This window comes from Archocentrus centrarchus, chromosome 14 (assembly GCF_007364275.1).
Source record: "Archocentrus centrarchus isolate MPI-CPG fArcCen1 chromosome 14, fArcCen1, whole genome shotgun sequence".
Taxonomy (NCBI): domain Eukaryota; kingdom Metazoa; phylum Chordata; class Actinopteri; order Cichliformes; family Cichlidae; genus Archocentrus; species Archocentrus centrarchus.
Window position 1 is genome coordinate 32,047,044 of NC_044359.1, and position 23,585 is coordinate 32,070,628.

General features: G+C 41.1%; 2 protein-coding genes across 2 annotated transcripts; one reads left to right on the forward strand and one right to left on the reverse strand.

Moving 5' to 3' along the window:
- Positions 1-1,078: 1,078 nt before the first annotated feature.
- Positions 1,079-16,266, forward strand: rps6kb1a (ribosomal protein S6 kinase b, polypeptide 1a). Its single transcript, XM_030746422.1, has 17 exons — positions 1,079-1,129; positions 2,289-2,355; positions 2,667-2,993; positions 4,020-4,063; positions 4,781-4,901; positions 6,782-6,850; positions 7,428-7,575; positions 7,669-7,726; positions 8,757-8,857; positions 8,946-9,036; positions 9,152-9,242; positions 9,368-9,475; positions 9,639-9,701; positions 9,836-9,913; positions 10,008-10,115; positions 11,799-11,911; positions 13,664-16,266. Exons 3-17 carry the CDS (start codon positions 2,922-2,924, stop codon positions 13,926-13,928), a joined length of 1,530 nt encoding a protein of 509 aa, XP_030602282.1. The 5' UTR covers positions 1,079-1,129; positions 2,289-2,355; positions 2,667-2,921; the 3' UTR covers positions 13,929-16,266.
- Positions 16,267-16,410: 144 nt separating this feature from the next.
- Positions 16,411-20,626, reverse strand: rnft1 (ring finger protein, transmembrane 1). The gene is made up of 9 exons (XM_030746214.1): positions 20,450-20,626; positions 19,556-20,013; positions 19,398-19,474; positions 19,205-19,305; positions 18,949-19,102; positions 18,708-18,866; positions 18,536-18,601; positions 18,347-18,448; positions 16,411-17,417 (listed from the first exon to the last, which is right to left on the reverse strand). Exons 1-9 carry the CDS (start codon positions 20,473-20,475, stop codon positions 17,283-17,285), a joined length of 1,278 nt encoding a protein of 425 aa, XP_030602074.1. The 5' UTR covers positions 20,476-20,626; the 3' UTR covers positions 16,411-17,282.
- Positions 20,627-23,585: the final 2,959 nt, after the last annotated feature.

Sequence of the window (23,585 nt, forward strand, 5' to 3'; positions counted from 1 at the left end):
CATACATTAAAGGGGCGGTTCGCCCCCAAATTTTCTGCAGTGCTAATTATCCAGTTAGATTGTTGCAGTGTCAGTTGCCCAGGCTTGGAGCTGCTGGTTGTGGAGATGTTTCACTTTCCTTATGATGCTCAAATCACCAAAACCTCAGCAGCAATTTCTCTTTCTACTTTTTTTTGGTTTTTTTTGACCAAACTGCACCTGTCAGTCACATGACCAGGCTGAAGGAAGTGTGCATCCACCTGTGACAGTGTAACAGACTGCAAACATTGATAGTGTTCAGCTCAGCCAGCTGAATGCAGCTTTTGGTTGACCAATGCAAAGAGTAGGAAGAAAATGGTTCCCACATAAAACTGCTCACAACAAGGTTTGTGGGTTTTATGAATAACTGGGTCTTGGTTTTGTGGAAATGGACGTTGCTGGGGGTTTTGTTTCTTTGTTTTCTTTGGACACCGCAAGTCAATCGGTTCCATCATATTCAAGAAAAAGAAGACATCTCTACAACCAATATGTCCCAAACCGGATTACTCACACCAGCATGTTCTTGATGGATAAACAGCCAGGGTGGAAAACACATGAACTGTGCCTTTAAGACTGAACCTCTGTGGTCCTCAGTAAAACTTTCTGATTATTATGGATTTATTCAGTGAGCTTTTGTTTTGATATCGAGCCGAAACCCAGATGACACTGACTTGGGTGAAGAAACACTTAACTGATAAACGCGCTGTATATTTACACATTTTACTGTATATTGGCTGCGCTCTAAACTCACAGATCATTCACGACAGAATCAGATAAACTGCTACTTACTGTTAACCTCTTCTGCCAAAAAAAATGTTGGCTACATTAAATTTCAGTCTTTGCCCACAAAGTCCTTCCAAGGATAACACGAGGGCGGCGCACGATGAAGACATGCAACAGTTTGACATTTCTCAACAAAAGGGACAAAAAAAGCAGAAGTCTAGCAGGCGTGTAAATACAATGTGAGGAAATGGCAACAAGCTCTCATTCTGCTTCTTTCTGCAGGTACCACAAGCATCACGGGGAAGTGTGCGAGCTATTCTCAATATAGTGACAGCACAGCCGCAAAGCAGCTTCAGCCACAGATGCTTGTGTGTTACCTCTGTGTGAGGTAAAATACCCAAGGGTTTCCTCTCTGTATACTGACAACAACAAAGTACACTTGTCTGTACTGCTTTGATATCCCTCAGCTTAATGGGGAGAAATTCCACAGTGCATCCTGAAGCTCTAGGGCAAAGGAGGCACAACGAGCGTCCTCATCAAGACAATACAAGTAATTAAATATATAAGCATTTTGTGCATTTTGCATTGGTTTTGGCCTGGATGAAAGAAACACAATAAAACATCACAGAACAGGCAGATTTCAGGATGAATGAACCAGAAAAGGATCGCCTTTTTCTTGCTGCCACCTACTGGTGTGAAAAAGGGGGGGCTGTTTAAGGACCCTGCACTGAAATACAAGGAAAGAATCTGAGGAGCCTAAGGGCAGAAAATTAATCCCTTATTCCTTGTGGCCCTTATAACAGCAGACATTGTGACTTGTCATAAGAGGAAATGCAATGATGGCTTAGTTAAGACCGATTTCACTCTTTACTGCTGAACTTCACTGTTTAGACATGTCAGAAGGTTTGGCCAGAGTCCATTCAAAAACCTGTTCAAACCACTTCTGGCTGAACATACAGTGCTTAACAAATGTATTAGACCACCACCCAGTGTAAGCTTCATGCCACAGCTGCCCTAAATTAACAGTATTGTAATTACCAAAATCATTTTTAATGATTCTGTAATGGTTAATCCACCCGTATGTGCAAGCTCGTTAATCAAAATGATATTGTTAGCGCTAAAATATAATTATTGTTGTTATTCATGAACTTTCAAATTTACTATTTTACAAAACACAACACATACAAAAACATAAAAACACCCACAACAGATAACAATGCTGATCAGTGATTAGCTTTATGGTTTCTTATCAAACCGGTGCTAAAAATGTTGTTGACTGTTAGATTAACACTAGCAGCTAAAGATCATTTCCTAGTGATCAGATCTTTCTACTGTTTGTGTGAGTCTTTTGTGTGATTGAATACTTTGAATAGTCCAAACTTGTTCAAATTCAGTTCCCGGGATCAACTTTACACCTTTAGACTAAAAGGAAACTAACCTTTTCATTATCTACAAACAAAACAAACAATTTCTAATTAAACCATCTGTCTAAGAGTAACACCATTTACATTATCAGATCACGATGAATGTGACTGTCTGCACTGCAGGTTGGAGAACCAGAGGAAGCCAAAGGAAGCCCTGCTAAGTGGAGGCCTGCATATTCTCACAATCTGCGTGAGTGGGCTAATATTACAGGGAGCTTACATAATACATCAGACTTCTGTATGATGAGTATGTAAAGTTAGTTTTAGATGTGATCATCAGTCACATACCAAGAAATTTAGATTTTTAAACAGAGGCCGCTACAACAAGTCTAAAACTATTGTCTAAATTAGTCAAAAACACAGGAAATGAAATATATTCTCTCTTAAATATGCAGTAAATAAGTATTCTCTGCAAACCTGTGTAAGACGAAAAATCATCCACCTTTCCGCTTGTTTGTTTATTTATTAATGCGAGTCTTTGTTTCATTGTTTCTCCTGTAGTGACTGAATTTCTTTCCCCGGTCTGCCGTTGTTGGAAGTTGGATCTGTCGGATCTGTCCTGATGTTTTTATCCGGGCTGAGCCGGGTAGTGCCGCCGGCGGACACTAGAGGCTCCTTCTGTCGTTACTCCCGTGTTGTTTTGGTTGGGGAGCCCATGCTTTCTGCCATAGCCGGTTGTTACGGTAATGGGTCTCACATGAGGTGGAGGAGCGGATCTGTGTTTTGTCATTAAACGCCGAGTGAAGCGCCGTGGCCATGGCCGCGGTTTTCGACATCGATTTGGATCAACCGGATGGGAATGTCTCTGACGAAGAGCTTGAGGATGGGGTGAGTTTACGCTAATGTTGAGGCTAGTGCTCCTGCTGTTAGCCAGTTAGCTAAAACTTAGCAGCGCCGAGGCCTAAGATGCTAACACCAGAACTCACAGATCCATTATCGGACACATCCTCTTTCACCCCTTTCCCGCGTATTCAGGTACTGTCGCGTAAAACATTGGCTACGCTGAAATTAAACATCCCAGTTACATTATCTGACTTCCTCCTGAAAGTCTTGGATGTTGGGCTGGATAGCTTAAGTGAAGGTGAGCAGCCTTCAGGCACGTATAAGGTTGTCCTTCAGTTTAAAGTGTACAGGCAGCGAAGCTATAAACGCTACACTGTAATGGGAAGAAAAAAAGTAAACTGTCACTATTAGGAAAAATAAAGTATAACGAAAGAAAAAGAAAATCACAGTCTAAATCAGCGGGTGAAGGGACTTGTCCGAAAATGGAGCTATAAGCGGCAACCCTCTGCATAGGCATTCTTCTTTTAGGGATGCCGTTATTGCCGTGTAACTGGCTATATTAGCTGCACATGAATGTTGTGTCTGTGGTTTGTTAGCAGCCTCGATTTAATCAATAAGGTGTGCATTTCTGTCTTTTGTTAAAATAAAATAAAAAGTCGAACAACAAGGTGGTATGCTACCAATGCTAGCTCCACACTTTTTGGCTAGCTTTCCCTATCTTGGCTAGCCGTACGGGTCTGTTTCATTTTAAGTAAACTTGGCTAGATAATTAAGAAATAATGAACAAACTCTGTTCGTTAATTTTATATATATATGATGCCTCAGTGTGTGTGTGTGTGTGTGTGTGTATATATGTGTATGTGTGTGTATATATATATATATATATATATATATATATATATATATATATATATATATATAAATATAAAATATACACACACACATATAAATATAAAATGTGTGTGTCTGTAATATACCGCTAATGAATTCAGACTACCTAGTAAATAACAGCTCTCCCTCACATTCCTGTGTGCCTAAATGTTGTGTCCTGGTGTGCCCTTTTGTTTTCAGGGGCAGCACAGTGAATACATGGACCAGTGCAGTAGCTTTGATTAGTGAGTATAAGCAATGTTGTAACTGACTGTGGTCCGAAAAAGGGGAACCATGCCAAAATGCTTTTATTTGGATGAGTGGAAGTCAGCATTTAGGATCTTGAAAATTTAACTTTTTTCGTGGCACTATTTTTAATTTGATATGAGCACTAAGTCAGTTTAAGCCAAGTTAATCATACTTCGAAGCCATGAGAAATATGAGATTAAGCTCAATGGAAAACTAACATAAGTTATGTAGTGCTGGACCATAACTCTAGAGCTCTTTTGCTGTCTGATGCTGGGTTGCCCGTTCAACTGAACTGAAGTTTGGTAACTCTGAGAACCATATCATACATCTGTGTCATTGTAAGTATTCAGTTTAAACCATTCAGTGAGCTTTGGGGCCTTTGAAAGCTGCATTTACCAACTAAAAAGTGATGTTTGGCTTCTTTGCTCTCAGCTGGAAATATTTGAGGGGTCTTTGTGTGGAAAAACATTGTGGAGGTGCTTTAGCAGTGGGTGCTAATCTCACTCATCCAGTCTATTCCCCCAAATAAAACCAACATCACAAAAAAGTTCAGCCATTGCCCACTGTTGTTTTAATGCTCAGGTGCTTGTGGCACTCATTCATACCTCTGATGTATGTCCTGGAAATTGTAAACACAGTGTTGAGTAAATGTCCTGAATCTGGACAATCTGTTTCCTCATCTTCTTTATTTATTTTCTGCTTTGTTTTGCCAGTAACATGGATGAATGTGAGAAGTTTGAAATCTCAGAGAACAGCGTAAACAAGGGAACAGAGCAGATCAGGCCCGAATGCTTTGAGCTGCTGAAAGTTTTGGGAAAAGGCGGCTATGGAAAGGTGAGGCATCAAGATCCCAAACTAAATTTCTCCCTCACAGAGAAATTTCCTTCTCCTATTTACCTGTCCAAGATGACTTGAAATTTAGGGTTTGGAGGCGTCACTGAAATATTCATAATCATATCCATTTGATGTAGGGTTAATAAAAAAAAAAAAAGTGTGAGACTCTAGGTCACAGAACTGTGCAAAACATTTTAGTTTATAAAATTGAGTGAAATACAACTGTGTCACTTATTTTGCTCAGCCTAAGACCTGCTATCACATTACCAGTATGTGGGGGAGGACATTGCAGATGTCTTGAAGTTCCAGTGGGTGGAACTGGAAATTTGGCAATAGTTTACACTGTCATTGCTGTTTATCAACAACCATCCAATTCCCACAAATATCCAGCAATTTTTTTTTTCCTGTGGTTTAAAAAAAAAAAAAAACACCTTTAGTGTAAGCTGTTGAATCAAGGAAGCAGAAGCCTTTACTCGCATAGACATAAGACATAAAAGTAATCCCTCTGCAACCCTTGAATCTAATCTTAAGACAAATGGAGATTTCAAAGATGAGTGCACATTATGGCTTGTGCCTTATTTTTATGGATGCAGAGCTCTGGAACTTCCCTGATGTTTCCTTTCTAAACTTCACAATGACAGTGCACATTACAGTTATTTTGGAAACATTTTTCACTTAGCAAGCAGATGCATGACTTGCTCTGTCTGAAGTGGTTTTGGATAAGATGACAACAAAGTCATTTTCCGTAACTTCTGACTTAGAATTGTAAGGTAATAAAAAATTTTTTTTTAATCTATTAATTTTTTTGGAGTGCAGTGCCATTTGTTTTGATACGCTTGCCATGTTGCATAATATCTTTTGGCAAAGGTTTCCTGGGATTTTAAACTGAGAGCCTGAGTAGTCTTTCAGGAACTATGCAGATGGTCAAAACACTAGCTTCTTTATGAAAAGTAAGAGCAGTTAATTTTAGTCAGAGTAATAGAAGAATAACTTTTCCTTTTTTTTAATGAGCAAAGACAATGTTTGATAAATACTACTTGAGTCTCTAAAAAAGTTTCACTTTCCCACAATATTCATCTGTAGTGCTAAACCAGAATCTTCCAGTCAAGTCTTTGTTGACACAGCCTTAATAAACTGGTGAAACTGAGATTTGTCAACTTGCCCAAGCATTGTGTTAGTGCTAACTTTTTACTGGCTAGTATTCAGCAATTTTTGTGGTCTCAAACCTGCAGCTCTTTTGCCCGTCTTCAGTGGTTCACATGGTTTTGACGGAAACCTAGATGAATATGAACATGGAAATAAACTGGTTATTTTTTTTAACATTTTCATTTATCATTGTTGTGATTTATTTATTTTTATTACATTCTCCAATTCCAATGGTTGTCTGTCTCTCTGTGGTAGCCCTGCGACAGGCTGGCGACCTGTCCAGGGTGTACCCTGCATCTCACCATATGAGAGCTGGGATCTTTACATGACTTGATTGCTGCTATGCATGCTGTGGAATACACAATATGCACAGCAGCGGCTTCTCAAATTTTCAGTGTAATAAAGTGGCTTTTTCAGGCATGTTTATGAATGTTGCAAAGGTGTAATTCTTCAGTCAACCAAAGGATTAACAACACTATATTCACTCTAATTTTTGTAAAGGTGGTATTAAAAAGTCCCAAATAAGCTTAAACAAGTCACGTTTCTCTTGAACCTGTAGTAAGCGATGTGACATCCTTTCATATCTCTTTGCAAGCTGTCAGCAGATGTTGATGCTGAGTGATAAACAGGAAATGCATCACTTTTTGTGTGCTCTTCAGTCTTAGATTAAACTTGATAAACGTTGTAGAAATGTCTATAGGATTGGGCTTTAAACAGTATCAATTTTTTTGCAGGTGTTTCAAGTTCGGAAGGTGTCGGGTGCCACCTCTGGAAAGATATTTGCTATGAAAGTTTTAAAGAAGGTGAGTAAATCTGCTTGCGTGTGATGGATATAAGGAGTAATTCAGTCATGTTCATTCATAAAAATTGGCCTAACTGGCTCTTGTCTGCATGCACAGTCAGGGTGGTTTTGGAGAAATGATTTCTGAGTTATCTGTATGTAAGCAAGCGCAAGTAGTCGGCATCTATGGGCAAGTTGCTCTGACTGGAGTCCTGAGCACATTACTGTATGACATACTGTTACATTCAGCTATGATGCCAGAAACTAAGGACAGACCACCCAAAAATAATGGCACCAGGCTTTTTCTCATGAAACCTCAGAACTGCTGCTTCTGTTCAGCTTGGCCTCTTCTCTGCAGTTGACACAGGGCTAATGTCTGACTTTCCTTGAAAAGCCAGCTCATATTCCCCGAAGCTTGAGGTTTTGCTTAATGACTGTTTATTGGCTTAATGAGATTTAGCTGTAGCTACCATCCTGGCATCCCGGTTCCTGCTCTGCCTCTGCAGCTGATTTAAGTGTTTCATGCTAGCTAATGGGGTAAAGACTTATTGCCCAAATAGTTTCACACCCCAACACTGCGTTTTTCTGTCCCTTGCCAGGCCATGATTGTGCGTAACGCAAAGGACACAGCCCACACCAAAGCTGAGAGGAACATTTTAGAGGAGGTGAAGCATCCTTTCATTGTGGACCTGATTTATGCCTTCCAGACAGGGGGAAAGTTGTACCTCATCCTGGAATATCTGAGCGGTAAGGATAATCCCCAGTCATTCAATCAGCGCAGTTCTCCATTTCCAGTGTGAATATATTTGAATGATGAGTTTTTGCATGTGGTGACTGTAGGTGGGGAACTGTTCATGCAGCTGGAAAGAGAGGGAATCTTCATGGAAGACACAGCATGGTGAGTTAGTCTGTTGCTGTTAGAGCCTGATGTTAACAATAGCCTTCATGCTTGACTTATTTGTATTTTACTTTATGATCAATAAGAAATTTCCTTTGGAACATTAAGATTTTAAGCAAAACAGAATATATTTGTCAGACTAGTTAATTTTATGTTTCTTTAAATCTTTGCATGAACTCACATGTTTACATATTTCATGGCCAGTACTGTGTGTTTAAGATCCTAAAACTTTTCCTAATAACTACAAAAGGGGCATCTTAAAACACCCAGTGGTGTGACTTTATCTCTCTTGACTCTTTTTGGTTGACTCATAATTCACAGGCTTGGCAAAATATTTCTTGGAATAAAACAAAAAAGTAGCTACTTGTATACTGATGGCAGCATGCAGACATATTTTAAATGTCTTTAATGCCGCTTTTTAACTAGTACCTAATCACCTCCACTCAACTTGGTTTTCAGGGTTTTCATTAGGTGCCTGGTACCAGGTCCTTTTTTGCTACCTACTCAGCCAAAAGAATCCAGAGGAAGCTAGATGTTTGTGTTTGTGTCGCATACAGATGACGGGCCACCTTGCTGAGACGGTACTCAGTTGCAATGGGAAAAACCAATGAAACTGAGTCGAGATGAGTAGGTGCTAGTGGAAAAGAGGCCTAAGTGCCCAAAAGCATAGTAAGGGAACTGACACAGGGAATTTAAAGCTGACTTGTGTGCAAACAAGCAGATAGGTGGCTCTGTTTCTCAGACATTAAGCAGTTCAGCTGGAACAGGGACAAATGCTCGCAGTACGTGTCCTTTTGTTTTATATAAACAATCTGTAGATGATAAACTGCTGAACAAATAAGGGTTAGTAGTATTCCTAGAATAACCTAAAAGACAGCGACTGCAGAAGAGCATGAGTATAAACATCATTATGTGGCTTAAAAATGTACATAATTGGAGAACAGTAATGAGGGAAAATGGGTAGAAATGTCAATACAGTTTACTAAATATGGGCCCTGCATCTTGTTTTCTTTTCCTTTTCTTTTTACAGTTTCTATCTGGCTGAGATCTCAATGGCGCTGGGTCATCTGCACCAAAAAGGCATCATCTATAGGGACTTAAAACCTGAGAACATCATGCTCAATAACAATGGTACTGAAACGTGGCCCTTACAAAAGGCAGAAATCTTTTACTTATTTTGAGTCCCAGTATTAAAGAACAACTTGAACCTGTCTTCTAGGACACGTGAAGCTGACAGATTTCGGCCTATGCAAAGAGTCCATCCACGATGGAACAGTCACCCACACCTTCTGCGGCACTATCGAATACATGTATGGCAAACAGTTAGATGACTTAAATTGTAGCTGCATACACATCAGAATATTCATATTTTCTGCTTCACACACTTGCTGCATAGCCATGTCCTCTACCTCTCCCCCCCCTCAGGGCTCCAGAGATCCTAATGAGGAGCGGACATAATCGTGCCGTGGACTGGTGGAGTCTGGGAGCTCTCATGTATGACATGCTGACAGGAGCAGTAAGTGCAAACCAGTCCGTCCCTTAGAGCAGCCACTAATGCAAGCAGCCAGAACTCTTTATCACAGCATTGTTGGAGGCATCGTGCTGCTCAGCTAACGTTTCTGATCTGCTTCTCTTTCTTAGCCTCCATTCACTGGCGAAAACCGAAAGAAGACAATTGACAAAATCTTGAAAAGTAAACTCAGCCTTCCACCTTACCTCACACAAGAAGCCAGGGACCTCCTGAAAAAGGTGAAGCTGTTAAAGCCTCCCTTCTATCTCATACTTCACTGGCTGCGTTGTGTCCACTGGCTGTGTTGTGTCTACTTAAACATCTGGAAAAACAAGTTTCCAAACATGGACTCATCTGTTTTTGTTTCAGAAAAAATTAATTAATTAATTTATTTTTTTGCAGTTGCTGAAAAGAAATGCCTCATCGCGACTCGGGGCTGGACCAGGAGATGCAGCTGAGGTCCAGGTAGGTATATCTGCTGGAAGCAGAGGCTCACATTTTTGCATGCAGTTAATCTTAACTATAATCTGATGGAGCTGGAATATATTTCAAACAAACAAACAAACAAAAGTCTGTAATACAACTGTCATGTTTCCTAGGCCCATGCATTCTTCCGCCATATAAATTGGGACGACCTCCTTGCTCGCAAAGTCGAGCCTCCATTTAAACCATTTCTGGTGAGTTTGTCTTCTACACAGTGATGTCCTCAGTAACGTGGCCGTGCAAAGGTGATTAACTAACCTGCTTTTTTTTTTTGTTTGTTTTTCACAGCAATCAGCTGATGATGTCAGCCAGTTTGACTCCAAGTTCACCAGTCAGACTCCAGTGGACAGCCCCGATGACTCCATGCTCAGTGAAAGTGCCAATCAAGTCTTCCTGGTATGTAACTATTGCCGCATGAAAGCTGCACTCTCTCATTTCTGCTGGAGAGCTTTCAGAGAAAAGATATACAAGGGAATAATTAGTGCAACCACTTGCTAAATATTTGAAGATAATTATTGGTCATTGATGTTATGTGGAAGTACATCAGTACCTTTTGTTTTATTATCTTCAGTTTAAAGTACTACTCAAATAAGTAGTAAACCCGACCACAGCTTAAGTACACTCACAGGGCACTTCATTAGTTATACCTTGTGAGAACCAGGGTGAGATTTGGGTTCATACCGGCATGATAGCATCACACAGTACAAATTTGTCAGCTGATGGGACTCTCGCGTTCCACCACATCCTGAAGGAGCTCTATTGGGTTGAGATTAGGTGACTGTGGAGGCCGTTTGAACAGACTGTCATGTTCAAGAAGGGTGAGATGACTTGAGCTTTGGAGTGCTGCCTTGCTGGAAGCAGCTTTCAGAAGGTGGGTACACTGTGGTCATAAATGGATGGACACAGTCAGCAACAATACTCGGGGAGGCTGTGGAATTTAAGTGATGCTCAGTTGGTACTAAGCGGCCCAGAGTGTGCCAAGAAAATATCCCCCATATCATTACACCACCACCAGCAGCTTGAACCATTGATGCAAGCCAAATCCTGACACAGTGTGGTCTGCTGTAGCCCATCTGTTTCAAGGTTTGTGAGTTCAGAGATGATGTAACGAGTGGTTATTTGAGTTACTGTTGCCTTTCTGTCAGTTCAGTGTGGCCATTCTCCTCTGACCTCTGGCATTAACGAGGCATTTTCATCTAGAGAACTGCTGCTCACTGGATATTTTCTCTTTTTTGGATCATTCTCTGTAAACTTTAGAGATGGTTTTGTGGGAAAATCCCAGCAGGTCAGCAGTTTCTGAAATACTCAGACCAGCACATCTTGGCACCAGCAACCATGCCACATTCAAAGTCACTTAAATCACCTTTCTTCCCCCATTCTGATGCTCGGTTTGAATTTCAGCAGGTCGTCTTGACTATGTGTATGTGCCTGAATGTGTTGAGTTGCTGCCATGTGATTGGCTGATTTAGATATGAGCTTCATGTGCCATTGGAACAGGTTTTTTTTTTTTTTTTTTTGGTGAGTGTATGTTGACGTTGCCATGTGAGCTATATGAAGGATGACTCACAACCATCCAACACATGTATTTCAGCATTTTGTAGACATTGTGCAGGTCATCGTTTGTTGTCACATGCTGTAAGGTAAAAAGCTAAAGATTTGGTGCAAAGTTGATAGTCCCAAAGGTGATGTTGCTAAATTTAAGCACAAAGAGAGTTTTTAATAGAAAATAGTGTGCTCGGTCTCACCCTGTACTGTTTGTGTTGTCTGAAAACACAAACAGCAGCTAGCTCTGGACGTATTGTTTGCGTGTGTGTGTGTGTGTGTGTGTGTGTTTGTTTGTGTTTTGTTTTTTGTTCCCTTTTCAACAAGTAGGTTTTACGAGAATCAGTTAATCTCTCCCATCTGGTTTAATCCTGTTGGTTTTCCTGGAAGCTTCACTCACTGTTCCACCACATTGCATGATATGGTTTACTCAGCATTTCATTGCTCATCATCAGCTGTGGGTTGTTTTTGGAAAGATGGTCTTTGAAGAGGTGGGTTTAGATCGCTCTCTGTTTTTGTCTTCCACCCCTTCCCCAGGGTTTCACATATGTAGCCCCATCTGTGCTTGAGAATGTCAAAGAGAAGTTCTCCTTTGAGCCAAAAGTCCGCTCACCACGAAAGTTCCCAGGAAGCCCAAGAACACCTGTGAGGTAACAGCATGTTATTTTTGTCTCCAGTTCTGTTGAGTTGCATTGGTCATTTAAAGACTTTTCCCAAAACAAGTCTCTGTAATGATGACTCATTTGCTGACCTTGTGACTGGCTTGAATTTGCTTGGCTAACAGTAAGCCATCATGTGTAATTTCCTTTGCAGTTGTTAAAGCTCAAATAAGGGAGGTCATTAATTGAATTACGCAAACTGAAAAAAAGTTTGTCAGGGAGGTGAGGGAGGTTTTGGAGCTTTGGGAGTAATTTGCTTATTGCCTCAGTCATTTTCAGGTATGTTTAATCACACATCAGGTTATGCTGTCAAGTGAAACTTAAAATTATTTAAATCCCACCTCAGATGAACAACAACATATTATACTGTCATTATTTAGTTAACATAATTTAAGCCTAAATGCAGATGCTGTGTGTGAAATGTTAAGTATACCCTTACTGCTTCCATAAGTAGCAGCCAGGTGCTGCTAATCCAATACACTTGATTAACTGATCATCAGCATGTGTGAGCAGCTGTGTAAAAGCAGATGTTTTGGTGGTTTGCTGGTCTGGAGCATTCAGGTGCGCGTTGACACAATGCCAAGGAGGAAAGCAATCGTTGCTACTCGCCAGCCTGGGAAGGTTATAAGGCCACTTGTGAACCATTTGATGTCCATCATTCTGCAGTGAGAAACATTATTCACAAGTGGAAAACATTCAGGACAGCTGCCCAGGATTGGACATCCCAGCAGATTCACCCCAAGGTCAGACCATGCAATGTGCTCAGAGAGACTGCAAGAAACCCAAGAGCTCCATCTCAGACTCTACAGGCCTCAGTTAGCATGCTAAATGTTGAAGCTCATGACAGTACAATTAGAAAAGGACTGGAGGGGTTGCCAGGAGAAAGCCTCTTCTCTCTAAAAAGAACATGGACGCACAGCTTAGGTTTGCAAAGTTGCATCTGAGCAAACCACAGGAAATCTGAAACAGTGTTCTTTGGACAGAAGAGACCAAAATGGAGATGTCGGGCAAAAACTAAACGCAGCATATCAGCAGAAAGACCTCATAACACCTGTCAAGCAGGGTGATGGTTTGTGCTTGTTTTGCAGCCACAGGACCTGAGCGTCGTGCAGTCACTGAACCGCCACAAACTCCTCTGTATAGCAAAGTAATCTAGAGTCAAATATGAGGCTGTCTTGCGGCTAAAGGGGTCGTTCCAAAGGACAATGAGACCGAGCACAGCAGCAAATCTACACAGTGGCTGGAAAAAAAGAAAAGAATCAAGGTGCTGCAATGGTCCAGTCAAAGTCCAGACTGACTGAGGTGCTGTGGCGTGACTTTAAGAGAGCTGTGCATAAACACGTCTGTAAATCTCAATGAACTGAAGCAACATTGTAAAGAAGGGTGGCCCACATTCCCCCCCATAACAATTTACCATTAATTCAAGTTATTGCTGCTTAAAGGTGGTTCAGCAAACTACTGAATGGATGAACTTAGTTTTTCACACACTTTTTCTAGATTTTGGATTAGTTTTGTTTAAAAAAAAAAAAAAAAATCACACAGTGTAATATGTCATGATGTTCATCTCAAGTTGTATTTAAATAATTTAAGAAACTGTTAAAATCAGTCATTTATTTAAAAAAATTTTTTTATTATGTCGTAATAGGTAAAACCTTAAAGTTGAAAGAGGGTGTACTTTTTTCCCATGACTGTAGCTGTGTGACTCCAAAGACTAATATAAGTACCTCTTATCTCCTTCCTCAGTCCAGTGAAGTTTGCAGGAGGGGACTGCTGGCCCCGGGGACCCTCACTGACCAGCAGCCCATCTCCGTTTTCCCCTGGTAGCTCTGTGGACCAACCCATGGAGGTGTCGACAGTGGAGCAAATGGACGCTAGCAGCAGTGGCTTCACCGAGGCCTCTGCGCCGCTTCCCATCAGGCAACCTTCAGGCATCAATGTAGGCACCTACAAAAAGCAGGCCTACCCCATGAACTCTAAGCGGCCCGAACACCTACGAATGAACCTATGACGCTCAGCTTTCCTACGAACATTAGCTCTTCTTTTCAGTATCTCCTCTTCCTTTTTGTTTTCTTTCAAAGAGACTTGTAGGAATTTTTTTTTTTCCTTTTTTAAATTTGACTGACACTGTCAACGCCGATCACCAGCTCTTCCAGCAGCGCCTTCCCTCCTTGACCTCCTAAAACCTCCTGACTTAGCCTGGCTTCTTTAACTTGCCACAGCTAATCGGCAGTTTAAAAATCAGCGGAGTGGTGTGGGAGAGGTGCTCTTAGGTGGAAGTCAGTTCGAATGTGTGCTGAGAAATGCCGACCGAGGTGGATTCAACCGGCATTATCATGATTTACTGGTGCTCTTTTATCTTCAAGTCTAGGATGATGTTACTTGTAGTGTTTACGATGCGTTAAACTCCATCACAGTGAAAAAGAGGGTTCTGTTTCTCCCTCATTACATTTTTTTGTGAAAAGAATTTGCGGTCAATAAGTAGATTTATTGGCTAATAGTTTCAACAGTGAACACAGTATTCCTTTATATTTAAAGGACAGAGTCAGATTGCCTTTGTCACTGGAGCTTAGATCAGGAGTAGATGAACACGCCTGAAGGAAAGCAGCTATAAAAAGACAAGTGAAATCTCAGCTGAGTGCATCACTTCCACCACAATCGATACCAAATGCTGGCACTGCTTTACTTGTCTGACTGGGAGGCTTTCTGATGGAGGCCTGTCCAGAAACACTGTTCATTTTCTTTGTGTTGAATGTAAACAGACTCTAAAAGTCTTTTTGTGTGTCACTTAAATCTCCTGCTCTTTATTTTTTTAACTCGTGCAGTCTCATTGCCACTGGCACGGTTGGGAACCAACAAGCATGTCGACCCACAGTTCTCTGAGCCAGACTGATGTCACTGCCTTTTACTGACATAGGCCGCATTCATGTCTAAGGTGCTGAGAGTGCGCTTTTTGTGCATTGTAACATGGCTTTAAGTGTTAGTGGGTATTAACACACGTGTATATGAATAGACCATTTGCTAAGAGTGGTTGGATTGGGATGTTTGAGCTGTTTATATATAATGTAAAGCTGCTAGATGAGCCTTTGGAGTCAAGCCATTGAACCCCGTCATCCTAAAACTGACCGAGATTCAGATTCCCGTAATGCTAATGAAATCTAAACAAATAAAATGTGTTTTCCTTTGAATTGTTTCTTGCAGTCCAAACAAATCAACTGTAACAAATGTGGACAAAATGAGCTATAAAGCTGTTTTTTTTTTTTTTTTTTTTTTTGGTTTGTTTGTTTGGTTTTTTTTAACCACCCTGATAATCTAAAAATGTTGGAAAACATCCGAGGAAGTTTATGATTTTTCTACAAATTTGTAGAAACTTTTTTGGTTCGTGCTTATTTTAAGTTATACTGACCTTGTTTTCTATATTGATACTTTGTGTTATTGTAAGTTACTTTGCAACCTGTTGTACATCAATGAAGTTTGTGTTTGCAGACTGAAGCTCTAGTAAGGATCAGTGTCAGGCTGATGATTTTCAATCATTCCTGTAAGACAGCTGTGCCCAACGGCGGCCACTCCACTTGTTCCTCCACTTCCTTACTTTGTTTCTATTTATTTCAAGTGCCATTGTGGTTCCACTGCATTGTCTACACTATGCAAACTATGTATTTATTATGTAGTATTATTCAGATAGGGCAGCAGAATGTGTGAAAAGTTGATTTGACTTCTGTTGCGATTATAATCATGTACAGTATAATTTTTATTTCCACAGAAGACGTCTTACAAGAACCTCAGATGCAGCTTTTTTTTTTTTAATATACATATATTCCTAAAGGCCTGAAAGTCTTACAGTATTTATTTTGAGGCATAGTATCACTTTTAAAGGGGATTTTCTGAAGACCTTTTTCATTATAGATTTTCCTTGCTGAAAACTTGAAGCGTAGTTTTTCTTTTGCAGTGCAAGGATGGCGTATTATGATGCAAAAACCAATGGGAATGGCGCTGTGCCTTTGCTGACAGAGTACATCGTGTATGTACAGTTTGCTGTATATTGTAATTGTGTCTGCGTGCGTGTGTGTGTAAGGCTGGGATTGATAACAAACATTGACTACCTGTTAGCCTCTCTAGGATGCGTGTCTTTGCTTCACGTTGTGATCATAATCTGAGTGGGAGGTTTGGCTGAGAGAGAAACGGTGCATCTTGCTTCTGTTCAGGTATGTTTAAGGAGCATTTTACACATAACGTGAAACATCTCGAGTTAAAAGGATGTTTGAATCACTGGTGGGCATTGAGTAACATTTCTGTTGTGTCAATCTTGTCCCCTCTAATGGAGAAGGCTGAACTGTATCATGTACATAATGAAGTCAAAATAAAACCTAAATGAATAGGATCCTGTGTCTGATCCCCGTCGGTGTAACAGAATACCTCTTCACTTATTTTTAACTGGTAGCTGCTCATCAGGGAACTGTCCCCAGTTTGCTCCATGAATCGAGAACTCATAATTCAGATGTAGATCTTTATTCAGATAGTTTATGGATCTGAGTGGGTAAAAATAACAGTGAAATGATTTTCATACACAAAATAGATGTTTCTCCCAGTCTTTGGTTTTTTTACAAAAACGGGGCGATGTCAGCCCTGTAAAAAAATAATTTATGTGTAATTCAGTATCACAAACATGCATTTGCTTCATCAGCTGTTAAAAATACAGCCCCCCCCCCCCCCCCCCAAAAAAAAAAAGCTGAAAGCAAACCCATTCTTTGCCGTGTCCATGTTACTGCATACTCAAGTTTCCTAAAAGCTTTCCAGTACATCGGCTCTCCGGCCTCTTAACTGAATGACATCTAAATCATATGCATTCGTTTGGATGAATCAGAAAAGTTGCTATCACAATTTTGGTAACACTGGAGATCGTGTGCTGTATGTTTGTTCAGATTTAAAGGAAAAGTCTATATAATTCTCTTACGCTCTCATATTTACAAACAGAAGAAACCGTGGAAGTACAGAAATTTTCATTTGTGAGCAAAGTTTGAAAGACTAAAAGGTGAAGAAAAGCAACACAAAAGGAAACAACTTCAAATAGGAAAATTAAAAAAGAAATACTTGAGGGCAGGAAAATAATCAACTTGCAGTTTGTGAGAATAACAAGTTGGGATGTACAGCTAAAAAAACAAACGTGCCTGCTGTAGGTGCAAGTTGTGTGCTCTTACTGGCCTCGGCCAGCAGGGAGCCCAGCCCTTAGCTGAATAATGAAACAGTGTGTATGACATTATTTATCAGTGGGACTTGAGAGCCATGGAAAAAAAAAAACTACATATTACATACAAAATAATACCAATATCTCAGACCCAATCAGCCCACCCCTTTCTGCTCCTTATTAATAAATCTGCAGGTGTGGCGATGTGGCTCCATCCCTCCATTTGTAGACCATCTCTGTGATGACTGTGCGGCACATTGGGCAGCTCTTCTCCCGGTTAAACCACAGAGCGATGCATTCATCGCAGAATATGTGCTGCACAGCAGAGAAATGAAAGCATGTCACCATATTTTGCACTCAAAAAAAAAAAGGCTACTGAACTTCAAGTGGACCTATTCTGCTCATTTCCAGCTCCATATTTTTTTGTTTATTCTCACACTACTAGACTAGACTGGTGTCATTCATTTTTAAGAATCCTTATTTATCTTATACAGGATCTTGATGCAGTCCGCTGTCTGTCCCTCACCATTTAAGCCAGCTTTGTCCTGACTGGCTGCTCCTCACAAACAGATTTCAACAGGAAGTGGGTGGAGCTTCTATGCTCAAGATTTCATACAAAAAAAAAAAGATGGATGTGGCTTCCAAAAACTGAGGCCAATGTGGAAGTACCCCAAATCTGCATTCTTTCCAATGGCCAGGAGAGGGAGACTCCTTTGACTGAAGGTCTGTAGTTTATGGTCTCAATCTCCTTGACACCAACCAACATGCGCTGCTTATTGTTTTGTTGTACACACCTATATACTGTTAAGTCATGTGTATATATAGTAAACAGTTATCCATCCCTTGTTTATTTTAAGGACACTGCAGAGATATGTCAAGTTTTAAGCTAACAGCTCTTTGGGAATCACTTTGTTGGTGCAAAAATACTACTTGATGAAACACAGCTTGACAGGCAACTTTTTCATAGATTCAACTGAAGAAATCGGAACAAATGATGTCTTTTTGTGACAGGCTGCTGGTAGCAAAGTGCCTAAAGACACAATTTAAAACTGGCTCTTTGCTAAGCTGTATATTATGTGTAGACACCTTGAGTTAGGTTCCTTTTTTATACTTGAATGATTCACAGGTGAGCATTAAGTGGTTCAACAAACAAAAAAACTCCCTCCAAAAATGATTCGGTACAAGGACTGGACTGAAAACGAGTCAAAAAGCAGCCAACTGATGTGTGCACTTGTTGGTTTTACCTGACAGAGTAGAGCACGAGGCTCCCTGTACTCTCCCTGACAGATGGGGCAGACATCTCCAGCCTCGCTGCACTGACTCCTTGTGGCTGCTGTGCCCGTACACTGAGAAATAACAGGAAAACCCACTTCAGTATGGACTCTTAGAGACTAAGCATTTGCTATTTAACTAAGAAGCTGTCTACCACTGACCTCGGCTCTTAGAAATAGCCTCCCAGTTTTCAGTAAAGATGTCCACTGACCATACAATCCTAAAAGCTAAAAAGGAGAGAAAAAAAGGAACAGTTTTTGGTGTAATTGTCAGTATGAAACAGAAACTTTTTAGCATTTATCCAACAACAGTGTTTAATCTGTGGGATCACACCTTTAGTATGAGGTAGAGCAAAGCCAGCAGGACCCCAAGTGTGAGTCCAGGGATGCCTTCTGTCTCCTGGTAGGTGACTAGGTAGCGGAACCACAGTGGAATAGGCGCTATAGCCTGGTGGACTTGACCCAGCTCCTCAGTCAGCATCAGCCACCGCCCCTGGACAAACAAACTTAAACTACCAAACCAGCCCTGCTAACACAGTGTTTTACTTTCTCAAGAATAAATTCACCAGTCAAACCTGAGTTCGATAGGTCACCAGTGAAGTGGGCAGCAGCAGAATAAGGCACTTAATTCCCATAAAGAAGAATTTTATTATGAAGTTGGTGATGCCGACTGCCCAAAGCGTTTCCCAGAAACCCAGTGGCTCAATGGTTGGACTGAGCAGGATGAGGCTGTGTGGAGAGTAACATTCAGGTTAAATGATAACGCTCTTCAACAACTTTTACCATATTCAACGTTTAGTTGTTTATACTAGACTTCTGTACAGGCCTTACCAATGATAAAGTGTCTCTGTGAGGAAGGTGTAGTAAAGCAGGAAGGTAGAGGAGATCAGGAAGAGTAGCAGCCATATGCACTGCAGTTTTGAGTGACGATCCTGAAGGCGAAACAGGCAATATTATGTCGTAGGAATGTAACAGCTTTTCAAAAACGTATCATAAATCAGCACTTGTGCAGTTGTTGACTCACCTGAAGAAAGACTTGAGTTTGAATGTTTTTATTCACATATAAAAAAGTTGTGAAGAGGCCAATCCCAACTGCTAAACCTGGTAAATGAAGAGAGACATGATGATATGCTGTCTTGTGTTTACAACTGTAACTACACTGTTTCCTTAACGCGTGCTTACCTAGAGTGTGCTGGATCACCAGTTTAGCACACAGTATAACGAGGAAAGGAAGACTCTTTTGGAGCCAGCGGAACAGACAGCGTAGCTCAGAAAGGGAGGCGCTGGGTTCTCCGGAGTCCAGATCGGAGTCAGGCGGATCCAGCTCAGGCTCCGAACCGGAGGGGTGCGCCCGACTATGTGCGTGTGAATGCGAATGGGAGTGGCTGTGGGAGTTGATCCTGCATCTCCTGGATGATGCGCTTCCACTTGACTCTCCAGGGCCACCGGACATGGGTACCCGCACCTCGCTGCTCTCAGGGCTGGCGGCGGCAGCAGCACCACTGACAGGTGCCCTGGTGAGAAGCTCTGGCTGCAGAGTTAGAGATAAACCATTTCCTGCACGATCGCCCCGTTCAGCTGAATTGGGCTGCATTACAGTAGGAGACTCCCTCAGTTTCTGTGCTCTTCTGGAATCACTCCTAAGACACAAGAGCCTCAGTCAGAGTGTGTCCAGCTGCACCTGCGATCACGGCTGGATTTATGTGTCAGCTCACAGAGAGAGAACCAATCTGAAGACGTTATTAAACTATTACAAAGTAATGAAGATCTTAACCGTGTGTATTTAGAGACCCAGCGGTACTTCTCTGACATCACTGTGGTACTTTGCAGCACGCATTGATTGGTTTACGTTGGCTAAATTTGACAAACTGACTATCAGTCAGAAACTGAATTACTCACAGAACTCTATCGTCTCATTATAGCAACGTAATTATCGCCAGGTAATTAAAACAGTAATTTTCCAAATAAAAACAGGTCCAAAGTAACTTACTGACAGCGACAGATAACAGGTACACAACTATCAATTAGCATTAGCCGCTAACATGTAACTGAGGCCCTGTTGCGGTTTCACCTCACCTGTCATTCTGCACCCGGAGTTTCATGGTAAGCTCTTGGTCTCCATCTAGAAGAAAACCCGGCCCGCCAAACTAAATCAAAAAAAGAAACAAAAAAAATCCAAAAACAAAACTAAGACGTTAGCTTTCAGGCTAAGCCATAAGCTGCTTGTTCAGACATGACGCTGTTTTACGACTGCTGACGTCACGAAGTGTTGTCTCTACTTGAGTTTTTCTTGTAAAATGATGCAACACCTCCCCCTAGCTTAGTATCCCAGAACTACAGTCATATGACCGGTTTAAGTTTATTAATTATGTAGGCTGCCAATAAACTGCTCCGTTTCTGAAAGAGGTTTTACAGTTTCTCTCAGAATGGGATAGTAAGTAAAAAAGTATGTATCTTATGTTATCTGTGATGGATCTGGGAGACACTGAATTCCTGTCAGCTTCTGTGCTGTTGCTGTGCTGATTCTGACAGTCCATCTGTAGCCTTGGTGCCTCTTCATCGTCTATTATGGAATGTCCCAAAAGCACTTTGCATTTTGTTACTTGAACCTGAGCTCATCAGCTGCATCGGTGCTCTCATCACTGACTTTTATCACAGTCACAAGTAGAAAATTAACAGACTGAAAATAAGCTGTAAACTGTGTGTAGCAGCAGGAATGTTGGTTTTGTAATGTCCCATACAGTTAGGTCCATATGTTTTTGGACATTTGGACACATTGGGTTTTTTTGTTGTTGTTGTTGTTGTTTTTTGTAATTTTGCCTCTGTACATCACCACAATGAATTTTACATCAAACAATCAAGATGTGATTCAAATGCAGACATTAAGCTTTAATTCAAATAGGTTAATAAAAGTATTGCATTACCTCATTATTTACTACAGCTTAAGAAGACAAAAGATCTGGAGTTGATTCCAAGTGTTGATCTTGGCTGTTCAACAAGAGAGTTGCATCAACCTCCACCGGGAGATGCCAGAATCAACCAATCTGATACATTCTGAAAAAGATTGAATGCGCTGTCCAGCCTAGCAACACCAAACACCCTGAAAGACCATGGAAGAAAACGAAATTCTTTCCTTGGTTAAAAAAAAAACCCTTTGCAACATTAGCCAAGGATGTAGATGTATCATTGTCAAAGTCTACAATCAAAAGACACCTTCATGAAGTGCAGATGGTTTGCAACCTGCACTCAGGAACAGGAAAACCTGAGATTCGACTTTGCCATCACCTTCACAATGCAAATGATAATGAGCCAAAGCAAACTGCAAAAGCAACCCAAGAGTTTCTCATGGCAAAGAGAGGGGATATTCTTCAATGGCCAAAGGTCAGTCACCTGATTTCAACCCAGTGGAGCATCCTTTCCACTTACTGAAGACAAAACTGAACGCAGAAGGACCCACAGACAAGCAGCAACTGTGAATGCAGCTGCAGTAAAGGCCTGACAGCATCTCAAGGCAGGAAATGCAACATCTGGGAACATCTGTGGGTTAGAAACCTCATGGGGTCATTGACTGCAAAGTGATTTCATCCAAGTGTTAAAACCAATCCTTATATTTGAAATAATGTTAGTTTGTTCTGTTACTTTTAAGCCTCTGAAAATGGAGGACAGAAAGTAAGCTGCCTAAACATTGTTCCAGACCAAATGCACCATCAATGGCAACAGCACTCCACAATGAGAGTGCTCTCCCCCAGCAGGACAAAGACAAACAAACAAACAGACATATTCTGCTAATTTATAGTTCCACACATTCAGTCTTGAACTTTGCTAGAACAGCTTTTCATGATTAACGGTTCAAAAAAAATTATATTTATGTCATGTTGGGCCTTGGTTTAAAGAGCTGTTTTAAATCCAGTAAAATATCATATAATATATCATCATATATCTAATAATATATCATCACTACTCGAGTTGTTCTCTCTCCCACCCTACCTCTGTGTGCTATTGTATCTGCTTGTTTGCAGGAATGGAGACGGGTATGTTGAAGTCAAAGCAGAGAGTCACAGCTCCAACCAGTCTGCCATGAAGCCCTTTTTTTAGCAGTTTTCTTCATTGTTTAAACCCCTGATAATTTCCATTTGTCCCTTATGTTTTTGCATTTCTGCCTGCTCTAGCTCCAGCATCGTCTCCTGCTCACTCTGCCCATCACTGCATTCTGCCCACTTGCCTCTTCTTGCCCTCTTAAGCCCGCTGACTCACCCATCAGCCCAGCTACCACCTCTGGCTTCCTTTGCCACCTCTGGCCCTCACCTTTCATCTATTATTGAGAATATAATCAGTTTGATCCATTCCCTTGTTCTTCTGTCTGTGTCTGCACCTGAGTTCACCTGTTTGTAGTCCCTGTAACATAGGTCCTGTATAAAGATGAACCCAGGTGCAGTGTAGAGCTCATAAAGACACAGGGGGGAAAAAATATGTGTATGTAAATCAGTTTATTGCAAAATGAACATGGCAATAAGGCCAGCCTCTTTCTGCCCAGAGGTCCCCATCACCAAAAACAAGATCTTTTGAAGTGAACAGATATATAACTGCCCAGTAGAGGTTTTCCAATATCTGTGTTTATGATAGCACATTCCTCCTGATGTGTACAGCATAATCAAGACATTTTCTTTTAGATATTGGAAACACATTAAAAGTACACTCAAAATTAAAACCGCAAGCGGTGATATCGGGCCCTCGCACTCCGCGCGCGTCGACCTGTGGCGCTCGTCGACCCGTGCCGCACTCGGAGGTTTTGTGATCGTGATGGGTCTCTAGAAAGTTGAATTCTTTTATAGGAAAAGGTATCTTTTGCTCTCGGCATAGACGCAATGGAATATTTGGGGGTGTGGTCACGGCTCCAGCATGCAAAATAGGGCATGGGTCTGATTGACTTTTTTGATGGGCTGTTTGTCTAGATGATGTGGAGCCAATTTGGTCTCACTGGGTGAAATGCCCTAGGAGGAGTTCATTCAAATAGCAGGCCTGAAAATGGCAAAAATTGACACTTTCAATTGAAGATGCTGGACTTCCTGTAGGGTTTGGAGTATGGCTCCAAGAGACTTTTTTGTATGTCTTAGGATGTTACATGAGTGTGCAAAATTTCAGAGCTGTAGATAAAATGTAACTCAGGGGCTAGCTAAAAAACATGGTATATTATGATATTTAAAGCTGCCAG